The following is a 19,607-nucleotide window of genomic DNA, read 5'->3' as shown; positions in this document are numbered from 1 at the left end:
TAATCATTCTGAGCCTCTCTGTCTTGATCTATTAACTGGCGGTACTGAACTCTTGTCATGCCAACCTCTCATTGACGATGGGTCAAGATAAGACCATGGATGCTAAAGCCCTCTGCAAACTTTAAATTTAAACTGAAAAGTGCAGTAAAAAAAAAAATGTGAGTTTCATTTCAGGAACACCTGGGATGTGGAAGGAATCGCTGTGTGGGGTCTGGGCAGCCCCTCCTTCCCGGCCAGGATTTTATCTGATGGACTCACCGCTTCCCTCCCCTCCCCACCCCTTATCTCGGCAGGAGAATCGCTGCCCTTGGCCACCTCCAATCAAGTTCTCATTAAGTTCAGTGCCAAAGGCCAAGCACCAGCTAGAGGCTTCCACTTTGTCTACCAAGGTATGCAGTACGTGGACATGGGAGGGACGAAGGCAGTCTCGGAGTCTCAGTTTTTCAGTGACAAGGGACCAAAAGGAACAGTGGCCTTTGCCCCTTAGTCTGAACCTCATTCTTAAGGTGTTAGGGGCAATCACTAGTGGGGCCATCCCTTGAAATTCAGTTGAATTTTTATGTGTTCATTTACTCAACAGACAGTTCTTGGACCCAGCTCCGTGCTGAGTGAGGGGAGATATCAGACCTGGGAAGCTAATTCCACTCCCCACCTTGTCTGGCCCAGCCCCAATGGCATTGGGAAGACCAGCCCAGGTTCCTTTTCTAGACTCTCTCCTGTGGAGCTCGGCTTTGTCTACAAGGCCCAGGAAAGGTGTGGGGGAAACTGGCTTGGCCGTGAGATGGATATGGGTTTGAATCCCAGCCCTGCCCCTTTCTCACTGGGTACCAATTACTCAGCCTCTCAGAGCCGAGGTTCCCTCACCTAGTAAGTGAGGGTGTAACGTTACCTCCCTGATGAGATTGAAAGAGCATTCACTATGTAGCTGGGACCAAGCAGGGCATCTTTTGTTCCCTTTTTTATTGGCCCTGAAAGGCAGTCTTGGAGCCTCCTGGCTTCCACCTACAGACCCCAGCCTCTCCTTGCCCAGAAGAATGCCCACTTTCTAGAGCCCGGTCTGCATGTGGTTCTGTTCATTAGGACGAGCTGCGTTTCCCTGTGCAGAGGGACGTCTGCCACAAGGGGCGCTGTATCTGAGGCCTCCCATCTACTACCCTGGGTAGGGAGAGAGGAGATCCCGGGCAGGTTTTAAGGCACATGGGAGAAGGGGCCAAAAGCAGGGTGAAGGCACTGAAGTGGAGGAGGAAGGACCATTCTCCCCGTGAGGGAATGTGGGACCCTGATGGGTGATGGGCACCATTGGGAAGGCAAGGAACACAACTGGTCCTACAGACTGGGCCGGAGACTCATGCTGCCTCCCGCGGTTTCCAGAGCTATGCTGCATCATTGCGCGTCCATCTCTGTTTCAGTAAATGGGCCCTGCCCCTGCCCCTGGCCCCAGCCTCTCAGGGTTCCGTCCAGGCTGGCAGTTCCAGTCCAGTGTGTGTCCACCCCCGGGCCAGTTTCGTGAGGCCTGCCCCTCAGTGCCCTTGTCCCCTGCAGCGGTGCCCCGAACCAGCGCCACGCAGTGCAGCTCTGTGCCGGAACCCCGCTACGGCAAAAGGCTGGGCAGTGACTTCTCGGTGGGGGCCATCGTCCGCTTCGAATGCAATTCCGGCTATGCCCTGCAGGGGTCCTCAGAAATCGAGTGCCTTCCTGTTCCCGGGGCCTTGGCCCAGTGGAATGTCTCAGCACCAACATGTGTGGGTGAGTAAGTACCTCGACAACCAGGACTGGGGGCGGGGGTGGCCGACAAACAGTCCTTTCTCCCTGGGGAAGGTAGCAAGACCCAGCAGCTACCCCAAGACACACAGCAGGCCCTGCCTGCCAGCATAACTTAAGTAGGGTGACCCATTCCAGTCAAGTCACTAGACCTGTGGGTTGAATGCAAAGACAGCAAGGAGGAGGAGCTGAGGTTGCAGGGGCGCGGGGGTGGGGGACGGACATGTGTGAAGGGAGATGTAAGGTCCAGGCCCCTGAAGCAGGGTGCATGGGTAGGAGTCACCAGAGAGGGTGGGACTGAGCCCCCTGAAGAAGCCAGCAGGGGGAGGAGGCACAGGCAGGCTGGGGAGCCCTGAGAAAAGTCTGTTTGAGGAGGTTCCCATGGGGGCCCCACAGAGACGAGCAAAAGAGTCTCTGACCAGAGCTGCCTCCTCCCAGTGCCATGTGGAGGCAACCTCACGGAGCGCAGGGGCACCATCCTGTCCCCCGGCTTCCCGGAGCCCTACCTCAACAGCCTCAACTGCGTGTGGAAGATCATGGTCCCCGAAGGTGCTGGCATCCAGGTAGGGGCGAGGAGACATCTCCATCGGGCAGGTGGCCGGGAGGAGACACAGCCAGGTGTGGAGTTGAGGCCCACAAACAGATAAACGCACCAGCCCGTGGCCCTGGAGCTCAGGGGACACGAGGAGAGAGCCAGGTCACTCAGGGAGGAGGAGGGGCGGGCACTCACTGGGCATCAGGGAAGGCCAACCGAAGGAGGTGGGCCTGGAGCCAGAATACAAAGACTGGGAAGAGCAGGGGATTCATAGGAAATACTTTTCAAGTGGTTTGAAGGGTTTTTTTGTTTGTTTGTTTGTCTTAAGATTCTGGGGCATGAAAGAGGGGACATTGCAGGTGAGGGGGCGGAGCAAACCAAGAAGCACAGACCAAGCACCAGGCACACAGCTGGGTGTCACACCTGCAGCCTGAGCCATAGGAATAACAGGTGCCCAGTGGTCCACGCCAAGTGGAGGAGGCCACAGAACTGGTTCGGGGGCAGGACAGAGGCCAGCGGCGAGGTGGCAAGCGGGGACATATGGTGGACAGGCCAGCAAGGAGTGGGTTACTGGCTCACTGCTGCAGGGTGTCCGATGCAATCCATGCAGGAAAGTGGGCAAACCGAAGGAATGTTCGAGAGACACAGAGAAAGCCAGTCAGACTGCAGTCGTCCCACTTCCTGGAATTTCCTTTCCCTGTTCACATCCTTGTAATCATTCACTGCACGCGTGTCTCCCCCGCTGGACAGAGGTAGAGACTGCATCTTACTCCTGTTGGAAGGGCTTAGCACCATGTCGGTGCCCGATAATTGAATTAATGACATGGAGAGAAGGAGGGAGGGGCGCAGGCTGTGTCACCAACAGTTCGATCCCTCTGCCTTCCCAGATCCAAGTCATCAGTTTTGTCACAGAGCAGAATTGGGACTCCCTGGAAGTGTTTGACGGTGCAGACAACACTGTGACTATGCTGGGGAGCTTCTCAGGTGAGGCGGGACATTCAAGGACTTTAACTCAGAGGGCGGAAGTGGGCTTTTTAAATCGCTATTGTTGTTGTCATTGTTATTGAGGTGTAATTCACATAACCAATAGATTCACCATTTTAAAGTGTACAGTTTAGTGGGTTTTAGTATATTCTCTAAGTTCTATGACCATTACTACTATCTAATCCCATAACATTTTCATCACCCCAAAAAGCAACCAGGTCCCCATTTGCACCCACGCCCCATCGACCCCCACCCCGTCCCCTGGCAGCCACTAACCCACTCTCGCTCTCTGTGGAGTTGCTTCTTCCGGACACTTTCTATAGACGGAGTCTGACAACATGCGGCCTTCTGTGTCTGGCCTCTTTCGCTCGGCAGAATGTCTTCAAGGGTCACCATGTTGTAGCACGCAGGGCACCTCATCATGTGGACAGACCCCATTTCATTTATCCATTCATCAGTCGATGGGCATTTGGATCTTTCCACTTGTTGGTTAAGTATGAAGGATGCTGCTATGGCTGTGGACATTCCCATACACGTTTCTATAGGGACGTGTGTTTTCAGTCCTCTGGGATGCATACCTAGGAGTGGAATTCCAGGGTCATATGGTAATTCTTTTTTTTTTTTTTTTTTTTGTATTTTTCTGAAGTTGGAAATGAGGAGGCAGTCAGACAGACTCCTACATGTGCCTGACCGGGATTCACCCGGCATGCCCACCAGGGGGCGATGCTCTGCCCATCTGGGGCGTTGCTCTGCTGCAACCAGAGCCACTCTAGCGCCTGAGACAGAGGCCATAGAGCCGTCCTCAGTGCCCGGGCCAACTTTGCTCCAATGGAGCCTCGACTGTGGGAGGGGAAGAGAGAGACAGAGAGGAAGGAGGGGGGGGGGTGGAGAAGCAAATGGGCACTTCTCCTGTGTGCCCTGGCCAGGAATCGAACCCGGAACTCCTGCACACCAGGCCGATGCTCTACCACTGAGCCAACCGGCCAGGGCCATATGGTAATTCTTTATTTAACATTTTTGAGGAAGTGACAAACTTTTTTCCAATGTAGTGGCACCATTTCCCATTCCCGTGGTGGACTTCTGACTGCACGAGGTGTGTGTTTTAGCCCAAAGGACCAGCTCAATTACTTGGGTCTTCTGGGCCCCAGAACCCATGCTGTCAAGATATAAAAAAGAGTCCTGTGCCCCAGATAAACAGTCTCCACTATCTGAATGGCCCTGGGAATGAGACATGTCAGAGTCAGTTTGGAAATGGCTGGAAGGGACCCAAACTCGTGGGCCTCACGAGGCACTCACCCTGTGCTAGCATGGGGCTCCGCCACCGCTCACTGTGCAGAGAGTCCTGTGTGCTCTGCACCTCCCTTGGACGTGGGAAACCCAGTACTCTGAAGGGTACTCATTTGTCTTTTGTTAAGCGTGATAACTGGGGACACGGGGGGCCTTGGGAACAGGACATCAGCAAGTAACAAAAACAAGAGGAAACGGGAGGAGCTCGGGAGCCAGGGAGGCTACGCCTGAGTGGTCCCTCTTTCTTGTCCTAGGAACAACTGTGCCTGCCCTTTTGAACAGCACCTCCAACCAGCTCTACCTCCATTTCTACTCAGACATCAGCGTGTCAGCAGCCGGCTTCCACTTGGAGTACAAAAGTGAGAACCCAGAGTCTCAGCTGTGTACAGGGTGCGGGTGGGGACTGCGCGCCCAGGATGAGTAGGGGTCGTATGGGGCAGCTGTATTTTCTCCATCCCACTGATCACAGACCTAGAGGAGATTGCTAACACTCAGAGAAGGTCCAAAGCCTCCTCACGGCTGCACAGCCAGTAAGTGGTGGAGACAGGATACTCACCCAAATGGCAGTTACTAAACCTGTGTGCTTCCTCTTAGTCCACGCCAGGAATGGGAAGGGGCCCTGGTTGTTGGCCTAGGCCCAGTATATAATTGAGGCTCTAAGAAAATAGAAGTGATCTCCTCCTCCAATCCTAAAAACTGGCCTCTCCGGTCCCTGGTTCTGTGCTGCAGTTGTCTCTGGAAATGTGAGAAGGCGTGATTGGCTTGACTATCTTTGACAGCATGGGCCTGTGCAGGTGGCAGCCCCAGTTGGTGCTAGAGGCCTGATAGGGTCAGCACCGGGTGTTATGCAGATGCTCAGCTGGTCTCCAAAATGAATGAGCTTTATCCAGGTAGTTGAGAAAATTGTCCTCTCATGGTGGGGGAAAAAAAGCTAGGGGTAAACAGAGGTCCCCATCAGTATGGGAGAGGATTAGCTGGCTCCCAGGATGCTCGTGGACTAAAAGAACCGAAAAGCGTACCTAGCAGGAGAGACCAGAGGCAGGTTGAAGCAAAGACCCCGAGAGGTGGGGGGCAGGGCAGGGACCGCTGAGACCTTCCCCTGCAGAGCACTGAGGCTTCACTCAGCTGGTGGAGTGAAGGATCCTGGGTCTCTAAAGTTATTCACTTTTTTTTTTTCCTTTTTTTCTCTCTTTTCTCTGTTCTTTGCAGGTTTGTGTCTTTATCCACTATTTTGATTTGAGTCCTTAAATGTTCCCAAGAATCTTCTCTTTATTTTCTTTTTCCAAAAAATATATTTTCATCCTAACTCTCTTTGTCATTCTGCTGTCTCATTCCCAGGAAAAATTCACCTCTCCTCAATCTTTCTTCCAAGGAAATTGATAGTTTTCTCAGCTGATGTTTATCATGAACTGCCCTCTCATGGTGGGAAAATAGAGATCCCCAGCAGTATTTGGAAGCTGAAATTCCTGGGAACCAAGACCCCGTATTTTTGTTTTGTACCCTAACCTACAAAGAAGTACAGGAAGGGAGAATTAATTGCTATTGTACAGGCAAATGGTTTTGAAAGGTACTGAAAAGTCATATCTACTGCGATGACTCATATTTAATGTTTATTTAATTGAAATGGAAATGGAACAATATGCTTTCAAAGGGAATAAATTGCATATGATCAAAAAATAATTCTTCCTTCGTTGAAAGCATGGCTTAAATAAAATCAAGGTGTGCGATGCGAGAGAAATTAGAATGCGCTCTTCTCTGTCTCCCTCCTTCTTCCTCCTCCGGCCTCACTGTTCTCCTCATCCCTTTGTTTCTCCTTCCACCCTCTCTTGCTCTGGCTTTCTCTCTGCCCCTCCTTCTCCTTCTGTCCATCACTGCCTTACCAGGATGCAGGTCTCAGGTTACTAAGTTGTTATCACCACCAACAAATACTGAGTTGCATTCTACTTGGAGTGTAGGGAGGCCTGGGGAGAAATAGACAGGATGATAGCCAAGGGGAAGTACTTCAAATTCAGTTTTATTATGGTTTTAGTTCTGTCCTTAAAGTCTTTTGTCCCAGCAACTGAGATCTGTGGACAAGAGCCCAAACAAGGCTTCATTTCTAAGGATTACATTCACTTCTTTTTTTTTTTATTTAAATAAATTTTTATTAATGTTAATGGGGTGACATTAATAAATCATGGTACATATATTCAAAGAAAACATATCTAGGTTATCTTGTCATTCAATTATGTTGCATACCCATCACCCAAAGTCAGATTGTCCTCCGTCACCTTCTATCTAGTTTTCTTTGTGCCCCTCCCCCTCCCCCTAACTCTCTCCCTCCTTCCCTCCTGCATCCTCCCTCCCCCCATCCCTGGTAACCACCACACTCTTGTCCATGTCTCTTAGTCTCGTTTTTATGTTCCACCAATGTATGGAATCATGTAGTTCTTGTTTTTTTCTAATTTACTTATTTCACTCCATATAATGTTATCAAGATCCCACCATTTTGTTGTAAATGATCCGAAGTCATCATTTCTTATGGCCGAGTAGTATTCCATAGTGTATGTGTGCCACATCTTCTTTATCCAGTCTTCTATTGAAGGGCTTTTTGGTTGTTTCCATGTCTTGGCCACTTCTTTTTCTTTTTTTTTTTTTTTTTTCTTTTTCTTTCTGAAGCTGGAAACGGGGAGAGACAGTCAGACAGACTCCCGCATGCGCCCAACCGGGATCCACCCGGCATGCCCACCAGGGGGCGATGCTCTGCCCACCAGGGAGCGATGCTCTGCCCCTCCGGGGCGTCGCTCTGCCGCGACCAGAGCCACTCTAGCGCCTGGGGCAGAGGCCAAGGAGCCATCCCCAGCGCCCGGGCCATCTTTGCTCAAATGGAGCCTCGCTGCGGGAGGGGAAGAGAGAGACAGAGAGGAAGGAGGGGGGGTGGAGAAGCAAATGGGCGCTTCTCCTATGTGCCCTGGCTGGGAATCGAACCCCGGTCCCCCGCACGCCAGGCCGACGCTCTACCGCTGAGCCAACCGGCCAGGGCTTGGCCACTTCTTAAAAGCACATATACGACAGGAGTTGCATGGGAAGGGCATGAGGGAACTCTCTAGAATGATAGTAACGGTGTGTAGTTTTGTAAGGGTTTGGATTCTACAGGTGCATACGTTTGTCAAAACTCAGCAAATGTATACACTTATAGCTTGTACATTTCGTTATGTGTAAATTTCCCCCAGAAGAGAAAAGGCATCGGCAGTTACCTCATGCACGTGTAGAATCGCAGCTTTGAATGCGGAACAAGGACTCATCAGCTGCCCAAGGAGACAGGACTGGGGTGGCCTAGGCTGGTCGGTTTCCCATTCCTTTTCCACACGTGCTGGCTCCCTGCAGGCACTGCAGACAGGTTCCCCCAGGAGCCTGCATCTCCCCAAGGGATCTAGGACGTAGCAAGAGGGCTGTCTGCCAGAAATCTAACGCGAGGGTGGAGGCGGCCCTCTCCCGAGCTCTCTGGGCCATGCAGGTGCCAGGGATCAGACCCTACAACTAACTGTCTTAGGTGGTACACCCTCCTCTCCCTTCTGCCACCCTTGGTGACAGAGCGCTTTGGAGTAGGAGTGGGCCGAGAACTCAGTTTACAGTTCCCCCTTTGCCCCCTCAGGGTTCCTCGAGCCCTCATCCCCAGGGAGGCGCACTCCAAGTCCCACCCGCCCGTCAGTAAATATCCGGGGGTCTAGTGCCACACCTGCTGATGGGCTCCTGGGGTCACAGGAGAGGCAGGAAGCCTCCAGGAGATCCACCCCTCCTGTTTGCGGTGGTCGTCAGACAGGAAGGGATTCAAAGAGGAAAAGGATGCTTTTCAAGAAGGGAGTCGAGGAGAGCGGGGCCAGGGGCCATGTGGGCTCATGTGGCCTCAGAGTTCAGCCCGAGCTTGGGCAGTTCTGGAGTCAGGCTGGGTTTGGTTTGCATCCCAGCCCGATGGCTTACTGAGGACCGAACTCTGGGCCTCTGGGCCTAATTCCTCACCTGTGCAGTGGGATGTTAAGACCTGCTTTAGATAGATGAGATGATAGACGATGCGTGTGACACACTCATGGCAGCCTTGCTCGTGGGAAGTGCTCAGGGCGTGCTGCTCCAGAGCTGGTGGTATGGGGTGGGCGGGGGGCGGGGGGGGGGAGGGGTAGGAGGAAGACAAAGATGGACGCCCTAGCAAAGCTCTGTGTACAATGCGGGTGTATCATAAGTACATAATGAGTGCAGGCTGAATTTGAAAAATCAAGAAAGGAGAGTGAAGGAGGAATGTTTGAGAGACCTGATTTGCAAAAGGGACCAGGCCAAGATCATAAAGGTTCTAGAATGTCCTGAGGGGAAGGTGAGGTTCCGTATGATAGGTGATGGGGACCCACTTCAAACTGCTGAACAAGGAAGTCCCATGACCCAAGGAAAGAAATGTAGAACACCAGTTGCCTGTGAGCCCAGGATGGACGGGCACAGAATGGCGTAGGAGAGGGGATGAGAGGGAGGCCGTGGGCTCCGGCGGGGCCGGAGGACCTGCACTGGCTGTGGGAGGTGAAGGGCAAAGAGCCCAGTACTGCTCCTGTTGAAGACGCAACAGGAGAAAGAAGGCAGTGAAGTGTCTCATCTGCTGGCAAACCTTTCTCCCAACAGTCTGTCCCAGCAAGGGGACTTCCTGACCCCTGAGCATCGCTGAGATGTCCCTCTGCTTTCAGTCTCTTCTCTCCCGACTTCTTAGCCTACAGTGGCTGTCTTCTCTGGGCCAGGAACACGGAGGGAAGTTAGGAGTCTGGGACAGGAGTGATGTGGGAGGGTGCAGGCAGACAGTCTGGGGGCTCAGAGCCAGGCTGGGCAGCTCCCTGGCTCTCCCGCTGCAAAGGCCTTCTGGGCCAGGGGACGGGCGGGCAGGCAGAGTTCCCTGTGACACCCACGTGCCCCAAGGAGCTTTGGCCCGGGGAGCCACACGAACACTCTGATTTTCCCCGCGCTCCAGGAAGTGGACGGTTTGGGAAGCGCTACCCTAGTCAGAGAGCAGAGAAAGCCCACTTTGGAGGTGGAGGCACCCTTCTCCGCCCTGCTGTCAGCATCGCCAACAGCCTGCCATCGCGCCGACCTGCGGGGCTGGTCCATCTTCCTCTCTGTCTGTCTCTGTCTTTCCAGCGGTGGGCCTGAGTAGCTGCCCAGAACCTGCTGTGCCCAGCAACGGGGTGAAGACTGGCGAGCGCTACCTGGTGAATGATGTGGTCTCTTTCCAGTGTGAGCCAGGATATGCCCTTCAGGTACCTCCCCTCGCCACCCAGGGCAGGAAGCAGGTGTCCCCTGAGACGTGCTCAGCCAGCCTGGTACCAGCAGAGCTGCAGTCCCCAAAGAACAGGGAGCAGGCCCCCCCCCAATTCCTCCGGGGACCATTATCTGCTCCTGGAGCTGCTCATGCAGAAGACAAACTTTGCTGACTTTAGTGATTTGGCACAAGCCAACCTCGAATGTGTTCCTGCAAAGTTTCGGTTTGATTAGACTTTAGGAAAATTTAATTTTCTTTCGAAGGCCACGAGGGAATCTAGTAATTAGAGGAGGCTCACAAGAAAGCTTGAGTAATGAGAACTCTATAGTAATGGCTGTTATAAGCAACCTTCCCCCAAAATCTCTCTCCCTCTGCCTTACTCCCCGTCCCACAGTGAACCTGTGTATCTTGTTCCCTAACACAAGGCCCCCGAACGAGCCCCCTGTTCTGGGTTGTGCATACAATTGTGCCGATGGGGGCAGCTAGCCCACCCCTGTTCCTGATTCCTCCAGGGCCACGCCCACATCTCCTGCATGCCCGGAACCGTGCGGCGCTGGAACTACCCGCCTCCGCTCTGTATTGGTAAGGGAGCCCGGACTCTTCCAGTTCATTCATACCCATTTTCTACCGGAGATTTGAGCTCAGGGCCGTATCCGCAGGCAGTCTGGCATTCTGGGTTTGTCCAAAGGCAGTAGTAGTTTTAGGCTGATGTTTCTGTAAACTTGAACTCTCGCTCAGAGCTGTCGTGACTTTTGCATACCTTCACTCACCAATTGAAAAGTTACAGCAGCCTTGCCCGTTTGAAAAAGTAATGATGGCCGTTCCTGACTCCAGATAACAGACTGAACCCCCAGTGGCACTTCTAGGCACTTTGGGCTTTCCCTTGTGACTCTTCTTGGGACTGACAGATAAAATGCACTAATAGAGAAATGCTGAGAGTTACACGTGAAGTGAGGACTTAGCTTGGTTTGGTTACATGACCCCATGCTGAGCAATGATAAAGAGATCAGTGGAGACAAGAAAAATGGGGTCTTCGCCCTTAGAAACTTCTAGTCTGGTTGAGGCATGGAGAAAATACCAATAATTATTAAGCATCTACTGTGAGCAAGAGACAGAGCTATGAATTTCTTCAGAGGTGGTATCATTATTCTCATTTTTACAAATAGGAAAACTAAGGCTTTTAAGATGAAAAAGAAAGTGTTGGGTTCCGGAATGGAAACCTAGGTTCCCCTGCTGCTAGGGAACTGTAAAGTGCCCCTCAGGGCTGAGCTTGGGGGAGGAAGCGAGGTGAGTTGAAGGAGTGTGGCTTGGACATGATGGCATTTCCCTTCTCTGACCTCACCAGGTACAGGGCCTGTAGTCCGGCGAGCCGTGATTACATAATACCAAAGCCCTGCTGAGGAAACCCCTCGCATTAACAGCACCTGCTATTGGCGGAGGGTGCGCCAGCTTCTGGTCCAAGTGAAGTGCAGAGTTCCTGCTATAATAACCTCATAACCTATGTGCGACATCAGTGCTGTTAGCTCCATTTCACTGTTGGGGGAAACTGAGGTGTGAACAGATTGAGATCTGGCTCAAAGTCACACACAGGAAGTGGAAGTATGGGGATTGTGCCCCAAGTGGTCAGTTCCAGAGCTCCCGCTCCAAAACGGGCACTGTTCTGTTCAGGGCTCAACAGAGCCCCCGCCCCAGAAAGCGTTTGCCTAGACGCCACAGATCCCTGCCCCTCACTCCCTCCCCTGGGCGTCCATGGCTGGCTAACACCTTTGTGCTCATACAACCTTTTCCTCAGAAAATGTGAAAGGAAACAATTGATGTCAACTGACCAGGCAGTAGTGGTGTTGCAGCTTTGCATCCTCAGATAACTCTGAAGTCACCTTGATTGGAGTTTCAGATGCCCCCCGCCCCCCTCCCCCCAGTGGCTGGCTCCCCATGGAATGCTAATCACAGGCACTCTGGCTGAGGGCATAGGTCAAAGTTCTGAGGGCCGACTCATGGCAAGGCTCATCTGTTGACCGCCCAATCCCATGGGTATAAATTTATAAAGAGCGTGGCATGGTGCCTGGCACAGAGAGGGGACTCAGTGCATGCTAGTCCCCTTCCTTCATTTTTTTTCCTTCAGTCTTGGAAGACTTGACTGGACAATGAAGAGGGGGGGATTAGGGGATAATGTAAGAAATGCAACTACTTCTATTGGAGCGGACCACGTTTGCTGTAGGAGCTCACTAAGGGACTTGACCTGCCAAAGACATGCTCAAGGTCAAGAGTCCCTAACTTGGGATTGTGGACAGACTGCTGGGAGGTCCTAGGATGCTGGATAGTCCTTCCTGAATTTACTTCCTCCGTTCCGCCCATGTGTGCAGTTATTTAGGAAGATGAACTATAGGTTCCTTTAGATTCTCTCAAAGGGGTTGGTGACTTGGAAAAGGTTAAAAACTGCTGTGCAAAGGGAGCCTCCAAATGTTGGCATGGTCCCACAATCTCCTTGATGCTGTCCTAACCCTCTGGTCTCATTGTCACAGCACAGTGTGGGGGAGTAGTGGAGGATATGGAGGGGGTGATCCTGAGCCCCGGCTTCCCAGGCAACTACCCCAGCAACATGGACTGCTCTTGGAAAATAGCGCTGCCCGTGGGCTTTGGTAAGTCTTCACGCCCGGGTCTCTGCTTAAAGCAGCAAGCTGCTGTGATCGCTTACTCAGCATGACCTTGGCCGAGACAATTTAGCTCTCTGCCTCTCCATTTCCTCATCTCTTGACCTCTTGTACATCGTGAAGTTCAATTAAGAATGGTAGAGATGAATGTTTTGGAAACATTAAATGTAGCGAGGGCAGAGGAAATCTTAGGAATGGCCATTATCGTTATTATTTGAGTCGCAAGCTAAAATCCAGGACTGTGGAATGAGAAATTACTCAAGGATGGTTAAAAAGAAAAAAAAAAAGATCTGTTTTTATAGAGACTGAACCTCAAGTTGTGCTTTTAACTATAATATCCAATTTCTTATCCTAATTAAATTGAGCCAAGGTCGACATGAAATTAAGTTTGCATTCTTCATAGGCACATTCTGGCTAGCCTTAGAGATTGGGAGGTTGTTGTGTTTTGTTCTCGTTTTTTTTTTTTTTTAGGTGGAATATGCCAGTAGGAAGGAGAGTGACCCGGGTACAAAATTTAATTGCTGATGAGTCATCATCTATTGTGCACTAGTGATATAATTTAACCCCAAATCTCTCTGTCGAAGAGAAAAGGACTTGTGTTGACTTGAAACTGATGGGCTGTCCACATAGGTCATCTTGCCTGAGTCACTGCTGTGCTCCTAGGAACGAAACGTCTTGAGGGAATCTTTCCTGCACGGGCTGTGATCTCCCAGCCTGTGACCTCAGAAATGAAGACCACCTATGTTGTCCTTAATTCAGCCTAGAGTAGGTCTTCTGATGGAGAAGGGGCTTTCAGGACAAGGCCATTTAAACTGGCCTTCTTTACACCTGTCCTGAAGGAAGGAGAGAGGTTGGTGACCCTCCAAGGGATAGGGTCTTATATTTAGTACCATCCTCTGAAGGAAACCAGGGACGGATGATCAGGTTGCACAATGATGATGACTTGAGAAGCCTGGGAGATTCCCAGTTTTTGAGCCATTGAGGAGAGAAGAGCTAGGAGACCATGTAGCTCTGCACGCAGAGGTGGGCCAGGAGCACCTACGCTGATGGTGGGGGAGGGCAACCGCGAAAGGAACACAGAAGTTTAAATGGGAGGTGCACCCCTGCTCTCTCTACGTCCTCATGTTCAGCCACCAGAGTGCTCTGTCTCTGAGCCTTGGGTGCCTCCTCAGCCCCTGGGGAATAAGCCTCCTACAGGGCACCATTGTGGAAGACCAGGAGCCCTTGCTTTCACGTGAATGTTGAACTCCCAGATAGTCCCTAGTCTGGCTTCAGTGTGTAAGGAGCCACTGCATTTACAAGCTGCTGCCACTAGATGGCAGTGGTCACATCCCCTTCTGTCCAGGCTGCTCATTTCAGAAATCCTGCAGTCCCTATAGACAGAGCCCCTCTGACTGCCACGCACCCGCAGTGTGGGGATGAGGCGTGGGCAGCGGAATGCCGGGCTCTGTGGAAGGAGGTCAGGGAAGGGGATGGGGCAAGTGGCATGGAGGGCCTTCGACATCACACGCCAAGTCTTATTTTATTCTTTAAACAATCAGCCTCGGAAAATCACACCTACGAGCTCATTCTGAGCAACATAGAAAGTACCTGTGAGCAAATTTTTAAAATTAAAATGACCTGTAATCCCACCGTGCGATCACTAACAGCCCAGTTCTCACCATTGAAAGGGAACCCCATGAAGACTAGGGCGTTGTGGATTTTTTCATTCCTGTGCGGTGCCTTCCGCAGACAGCCCTGGTGCAAGGCACGGGTTCAATAAATGTTGTTAGTGAATCAATGAATAGTCTTCTAGTTTTTAAGTACAAAAGTGAGAACTACATACAACCTACTCTTGTCCAGTCAGATTTTCACAATTAACATTGTGGCCATTTTTCTATGCTCAGTAAATGTATGTCATAATGTCATTGTTAATTTTTGGAAGAGTTGTCATTTTAACAAGTATCAGTGGTCCTACCTCCTTTCTCCAAAGAGTATATTAACATGTAAGTTAAGGACTTAATTAGCAATTTAACCCATCAGGTTGCTAGGAGGTCCTGGTTAATCCAACTAGATCCCAAAATATAAAAGTCACTTGGCTTCCTAGTGGAACAGACAGGACAATGTATTCTCCTATTTCCAAATTACAATATTATCAGTGTTCTAGGAAACATTGGTTTTGAAGTTCATGTCTTTCAATTGTGTGTGGGGGGGGAATATTATTTTTAAGTAAAACGTTCATTTTAGCAAAGCTCTCTTTTCACTGAGGTAAGACATAAGAATCTCAAATTAAATCAAGTGTTGATCTTGAACTTCATTTTTGATGAAATAAGATGAAGTCAAGATGGAGCCGTGAAATGTCTGACGCCTTTCCTTTTGAATGAATAATAGTCATTTTAAGTTCAGTGCTGCCTTCAGAGAGGAAACTGGACAGGCAGCTCCTGAGGTCCGTTCTGGTAATGCCACCTGGGTGTGAGGTCAGCAGTAGGGACGGGTGGGCTCTGGCAGGGGACGCTGTCACAAGGCGGCGTGTTTGAAGCAGGGCTGTATTGCTTTGGGCACTATCTGCCTCTGTCTTGCTCCCAGGAGCTCACATCCAGTTCCTGAACTTCTCCACGGAGCCCAACCACGACTTCCTAGAAATCCGGAACGGCCCCTACGAGACCAGCCGCATGATGGGCAGGTTCAGTGGAGGGGAGCTTCCGAGCCCCCTGCTCTCCACGTCCCACGAGACCACCGTGTATTTTCACAGCGACCACTCCCAGAACCGGCCAGGGTTCAAGCTGGAATATCAAGGTAAGGACCAGGAGGGCCCATGGGCTCCTCAGTCCGTCTCTGTCTTTCCCACAACCACCTGTGTGCCAGCCTCCCACGTGGGCAGATAGAGCACACCAGGAGGGCTGAGGGGATGGGGACAGGCCTGTCCACAGAGACTTCTTTTCGGTAGCATGTCTCTCTGGCCCCGCTGAGACGGTCTAACCCCGTTTGACAAGCCTTTTCCGGGATGGCAGGCCTAACTGCACCCTGGGAGGGTCAACTGCGGCCCAGGCCCGATAGCCAACAGCTTCCTCTGAGCAAGTGACCCGTCAGCTCTTCTCGGGCATCCCTGAGTGTGCAGCCAGCCGTGTCCCTGCACAGGCTCCCTACTCCCTCCGACCCTCCCCTGTGTCGGGCCCACTCACGCTCAGCAAAGCTGTGACCTGACAGAGGATTCCAGCAACGCTCCCGGGAGAGCCCACGGGGCCTTCGCAGTGAGACAGGCCCGTTTGCTGCTCCTGAGGGCAGTCCCGTGTGAGGCCCAGCACGTTCACTACACAGCGCTTCTTTGCCGAGGCGGAATCCCGTGACAGCTCCCACCCGCCCCTTCTGGCACGTTATCCCTGAAGGAGCCTCACCCGCCCCAATGCCAGCTTCCCCCAGGTGTAGCACCACAGCCTGCGGCTGTGCAAGTCTCCCCCCCCCCCCCCACCCAATGCAGCTGGACACAGCGGCCCTGGGCCGGCCCACTGCTCTCTCGGGGGTTTCCCTCGCCCCCCCTTCCCCAGCCTCTGCTTCTAACCTAGTTTCCCACGCTCTTCCACTGAATTTTATTTTTAACATTTTTAGATTTTTTTTTCCCCCAATACACTTATAAAAAATTAAAACATTACAGACAGTTTTGTGAGGGCACCACAGAAAGTCCAAACTCGCCCATAATCCCATTTCCAATCTTGTGCAGAAATACCGATTTTCAATGATTTCCCCCTTTTTTTCTGTACATATGTTGATGTAACTATATTATTGTATCTTAACCAAAATTAGAATGTACTATAAATACTGTTTTGCAATCTGCTTTTTTAAAGTTAATTTTTTTTAATTACAGAATTTACAAACACACTTGTCTTGTTAAAAAAAGAAGGAGGGATAGAAATAAAGAAATAAAAACATTACAGATCAAGCCAAGACCCCCAATATAGGGCTATTCCCCAGCAATAAGCACTATTGTTTTGATGTGATTGTTCTGGATCTTTTTACACACACACATATACATACATACACACACACACACACACACACACACACACACACACCTGTGAAAAGTATGTAGTGTTTCATGAAGTTTTAGGTTGTATTTTTTAAGTAAGTATAGAATATTCTGTATACATAACATCTGACATCTGGCTTTCTCATGCCTGATCAGAGATGACCACTGGCATGGATTTGGGCTTGTGATGTAGGAAAGGCCTGAAAGGGTGTTTGGCAAAGTGGGCGCAGGTGGGCCGGTTCCCCGGGCCTGCCCCTTGGAGCACCGTGTCTGGCTCAGAGGGAACCTCAGTGAGCGTGGCTGGGGTCCTCACCCCAGGGGAAGGCTCTGGGGGAGGAGCCGGGCCTCTCCCACCAGTGAAGCGGTGGGAGAAGCTGTGCTGTCAGCCAGGGAGTGGCATGGCGTCACCATTGGTGGTAAGGAAGCTGCCACACCAGTGAACTTAACTGTGCCTGTGCCTGTCACGTGCACGCAGCCTCAGTGGGCTGGGCGGTGTGGGGCTGTCACATGGGTCATGATGTGTCAGACGGCCGTGGTCTCTCACAGGAGACTCGGGCCCCAGTCTGTGGTCAGCACCCTCTCTGGGACAGGTGCATGCCTCTCTCGGGCCTCCCCTGTGTGTGTCTGCTGCTGGGACAGAGTCTTGCAGATGGAACGGCTTAGACAGCAGAAGTTTGTGCTCTCGCGGCTCTGGCAGCCGGACGTTACAAGGTCAAAGTTTCCTCTGAGGGCTGGGAGGGAGAGCCCGTCCCTTCCTCTCCCCTGGCTTCCGCTGGGGTGCTGGCACTCTTCCGCGTGCCTTGGCTTGTGGAAGAGTCACCCCCATCTCTGGCTTCACCTTCGCATGGTGTTCTCCCTGTGTGTCTGTCTGACTCCCAACTTCCCCTTTTCGTAAGGACACCCGTCATTTGGATTGCCCCCCACCCGAATGATCTCATTGTCATTTAGGTAAAGAGTGGTAAAGGCCCTGTCTCCAAATAAGGTCACATTCTGAGGTGCTGGGGGTTAGGGCTTCACCGCAGGAATTTGGGGGGGCACACTTCAAGCTCCTAACTCCCTCTGACAGGCCCAGTGCTCTGGAGGCTTCTCCTCTCGGGTAGACGTAAGTACTGGCGACGCCACCATTGTGACAGGGCCAGCTGCTCTGGGGCCTACCCACTCGTACTGTGCCTTCACCTCTGTGATGGGCATAGCCCTGCCCACTGAGTCCATGTGATAAGCCCAGTTGTTCTTGTCAAGCTGTCCTTCCGAGTCCCTCGGGCTCCATCAACTCCCTCTCATAGAAGAGACCCAGCTACACCCAAGGAGCCCTGGTCTCGGGCTCAGCCCCTTCGGTGCTCACCGTGCCTGTGAGACGGGCCCCTGCTGAGGCCTCCCTGCGCAATGGCCCGGCACTGAGGCTGCGGGATGACGGGCCAGCACTCCAGCTTGGCGTTCCTCCCTGTGACATCTGTGACATGCTCATTATGCCCGCTGAGGCTTCACACGCTCAGGGGACAGTCCCCTGCAGACTTTTCTCCAGGGGTGGTGGTGGGGAAGCAGGGAGCAAGGCAGGCTCTCTGTGTGCCTTCAGAGACCCCACCCTCCACCAGGAGTCGGCCCGGCTGGTGTGAGCGGCCCAGCAACATGCCCTGGGGTTTCCGCTCTCTTGGCCCACTTCTCCCACTCACATTACACCTTCCCGACTTCTCGGAGTGGGGGGGGGGGTATGTATAAAGAACTTAGCAAAATGATGATATGCAATTTTTCTAAAACGTTGGGCATCATAATTATTAATATTTTTTTTATTATGGCATATTGTTTGGAATCGTATCTGTTCCCCCCTGTAATGTCTCCCCTGGGACCAACCCAGCTGCTCTCCCCAAGAACCCTTCTGTAGGAAAGCTAACAATTTGGCCTCTCGCGGTTTGTTTCTGCCCTGTGGGCCCAATCTCTCTCTTTGAAGCTGCTTCTGGTAGGGAGCGCTCTGAGATGTTTCTCAGCGTGAACGCTATGCAAGAACTCTCACGCTGTGCAGAGTCCAGCGTCTTCCACGTGACACAAATTCTGTGCTAGAGACCCAGCCCCTCTCCCTAAGGCTGCTCCTTGTCCTACTGTGCGCCCTCCCCTTAGGCTCCTTACCGTCCTTGAGTCCACCACAGGTTCCCCCTGAGGCTTCCCTTTAAAGGCCCAGCCCACCCGTCCATCCGGGCACCTCCCTAATCGCCCAACCCCCCTGCCGCTGACAGGGCCACATCCGTGCCTGACCATCCCCCGCACTCCCACTCAGTGTTTGGACATCAGTTACCTTGATGGTTTCTCCCTGATACCCGCCCAGTTCTTCCCACGAAGACTTCTTTAAGTGGAAACATGTAGCGCAGCCGCCATCACCGAGGGAGCGCGAAGGAAGTGGCAGGTTCATGATCACTGCATCTTATATTGTTACTACATGTGACGCATGCATCCACTTCTGTGGCACATTTATTTGGTTCCCACTGCTTCCACTGAGAATTGCCACTATAGGGATGTTTCATCTACTTCCACTCCCGACTTCCTGTGTAAGGTGGACCCAGTCACTGCCACCGAGGCTGTTCCTTGTCCTGTAGATCTAATTAATCGAAGGCTGTGCCCTGTGAGCACATGCTCAGCAAATCACCCAGCAACCTCTCCCAGGTGGGCACACCTCAGCTACATCCAGTAAAGTGTCCGGTTTTGAGTCACGCCCCCCCCCCATTCTCATGGAAACTGTGTTCTTGTGCTCTTTTCAGGGACTTCCTTGTGTGATAGTTACACATCCCTTGTGACCCAGCTATTTCCTCTGAAAAGCTTCTCTCCTTGCCAGAACTTTGGTCTATCTACTCCCACCAAGGTCTTTCCTTCCTAGTAGGTTTCTTAGCATTGGGAAGACCCGACTCAAGTCCTTACATGACTGTGTCCTTTGTTTGTGATCCTGATCATTGTCGTCATGGTTTAAACAAGATCGGCAGCGTGAAAGAACCGAGGTCAACACCGGGCCCCAAGAAGGTGCTCAAAAATAGGGGTTCAATCTAGCATTATCTTCCTTGAGCCTCTTTTTCCCATGGAAACGATAATGGATGGTATTGAGCTCTTACCGTGAGCCAATACTGTGCAAAGAGC

General features: G+C 51.9%; 1 protein-coding gene across 1 annotated transcript in view; it reads left to right on the top strand.

The window, feature by feature from the left end:
• Positions 1-19,607, top strand: part of CSMD2 (CUB and Sushi multiple domains 2) — a 597,382-nt gene that overhangs the window by 497,442 nt on the left and 80,333 nt on the right. Inside the window, exons 33-41 of the mRNA XM_066375796.1 lie at positions 294-389; positions 1,543-1,746; positions 2,200-2,324; positions 3,184-3,280; positions 4,822-4,926; positions 9,716-9,834; positions 10,349-10,418; positions 12,359-12,475; positions 15,053-15,262. Of these exons, the coding sequence (XP_066231893.1) occupies positions 294-389; positions 1,543-1,746; positions 2,200-2,324; positions 3,184-3,280; positions 4,822-4,926; positions 9,716-9,834; positions 10,349-10,418; positions 12,359-12,475; positions 15,053-15,262 (1,143 nt within the window). The remainder of the gene's footprint in view (positions 1-293; positions 390-1,542; positions 1,747-2,199; positions 2,325-3,183; positions 3,281-4,821; positions 4,927-9,715; positions 9,835-10,348; positions 10,419-12,358; positions 12,476-15,052; positions 15,263-19,607) is intronic.

The sequence above is a fragment of the Saccopteryx leptura genome, chromosome 3 (assembly GCF_036850995.1).
Source record: "Saccopteryx leptura isolate mSacLep1 chromosome 3, mSacLep1_pri_phased_curated, whole genome shotgun sequence".
NCBI lineage: Eukaryota > Metazoa > Chordata > Mammalia > Chiroptera > Emballonuridae > Saccopteryx > Saccopteryx leptura.
This window is presented reverse-complemented; position numbering and strand designations above follow the sequence as displayed.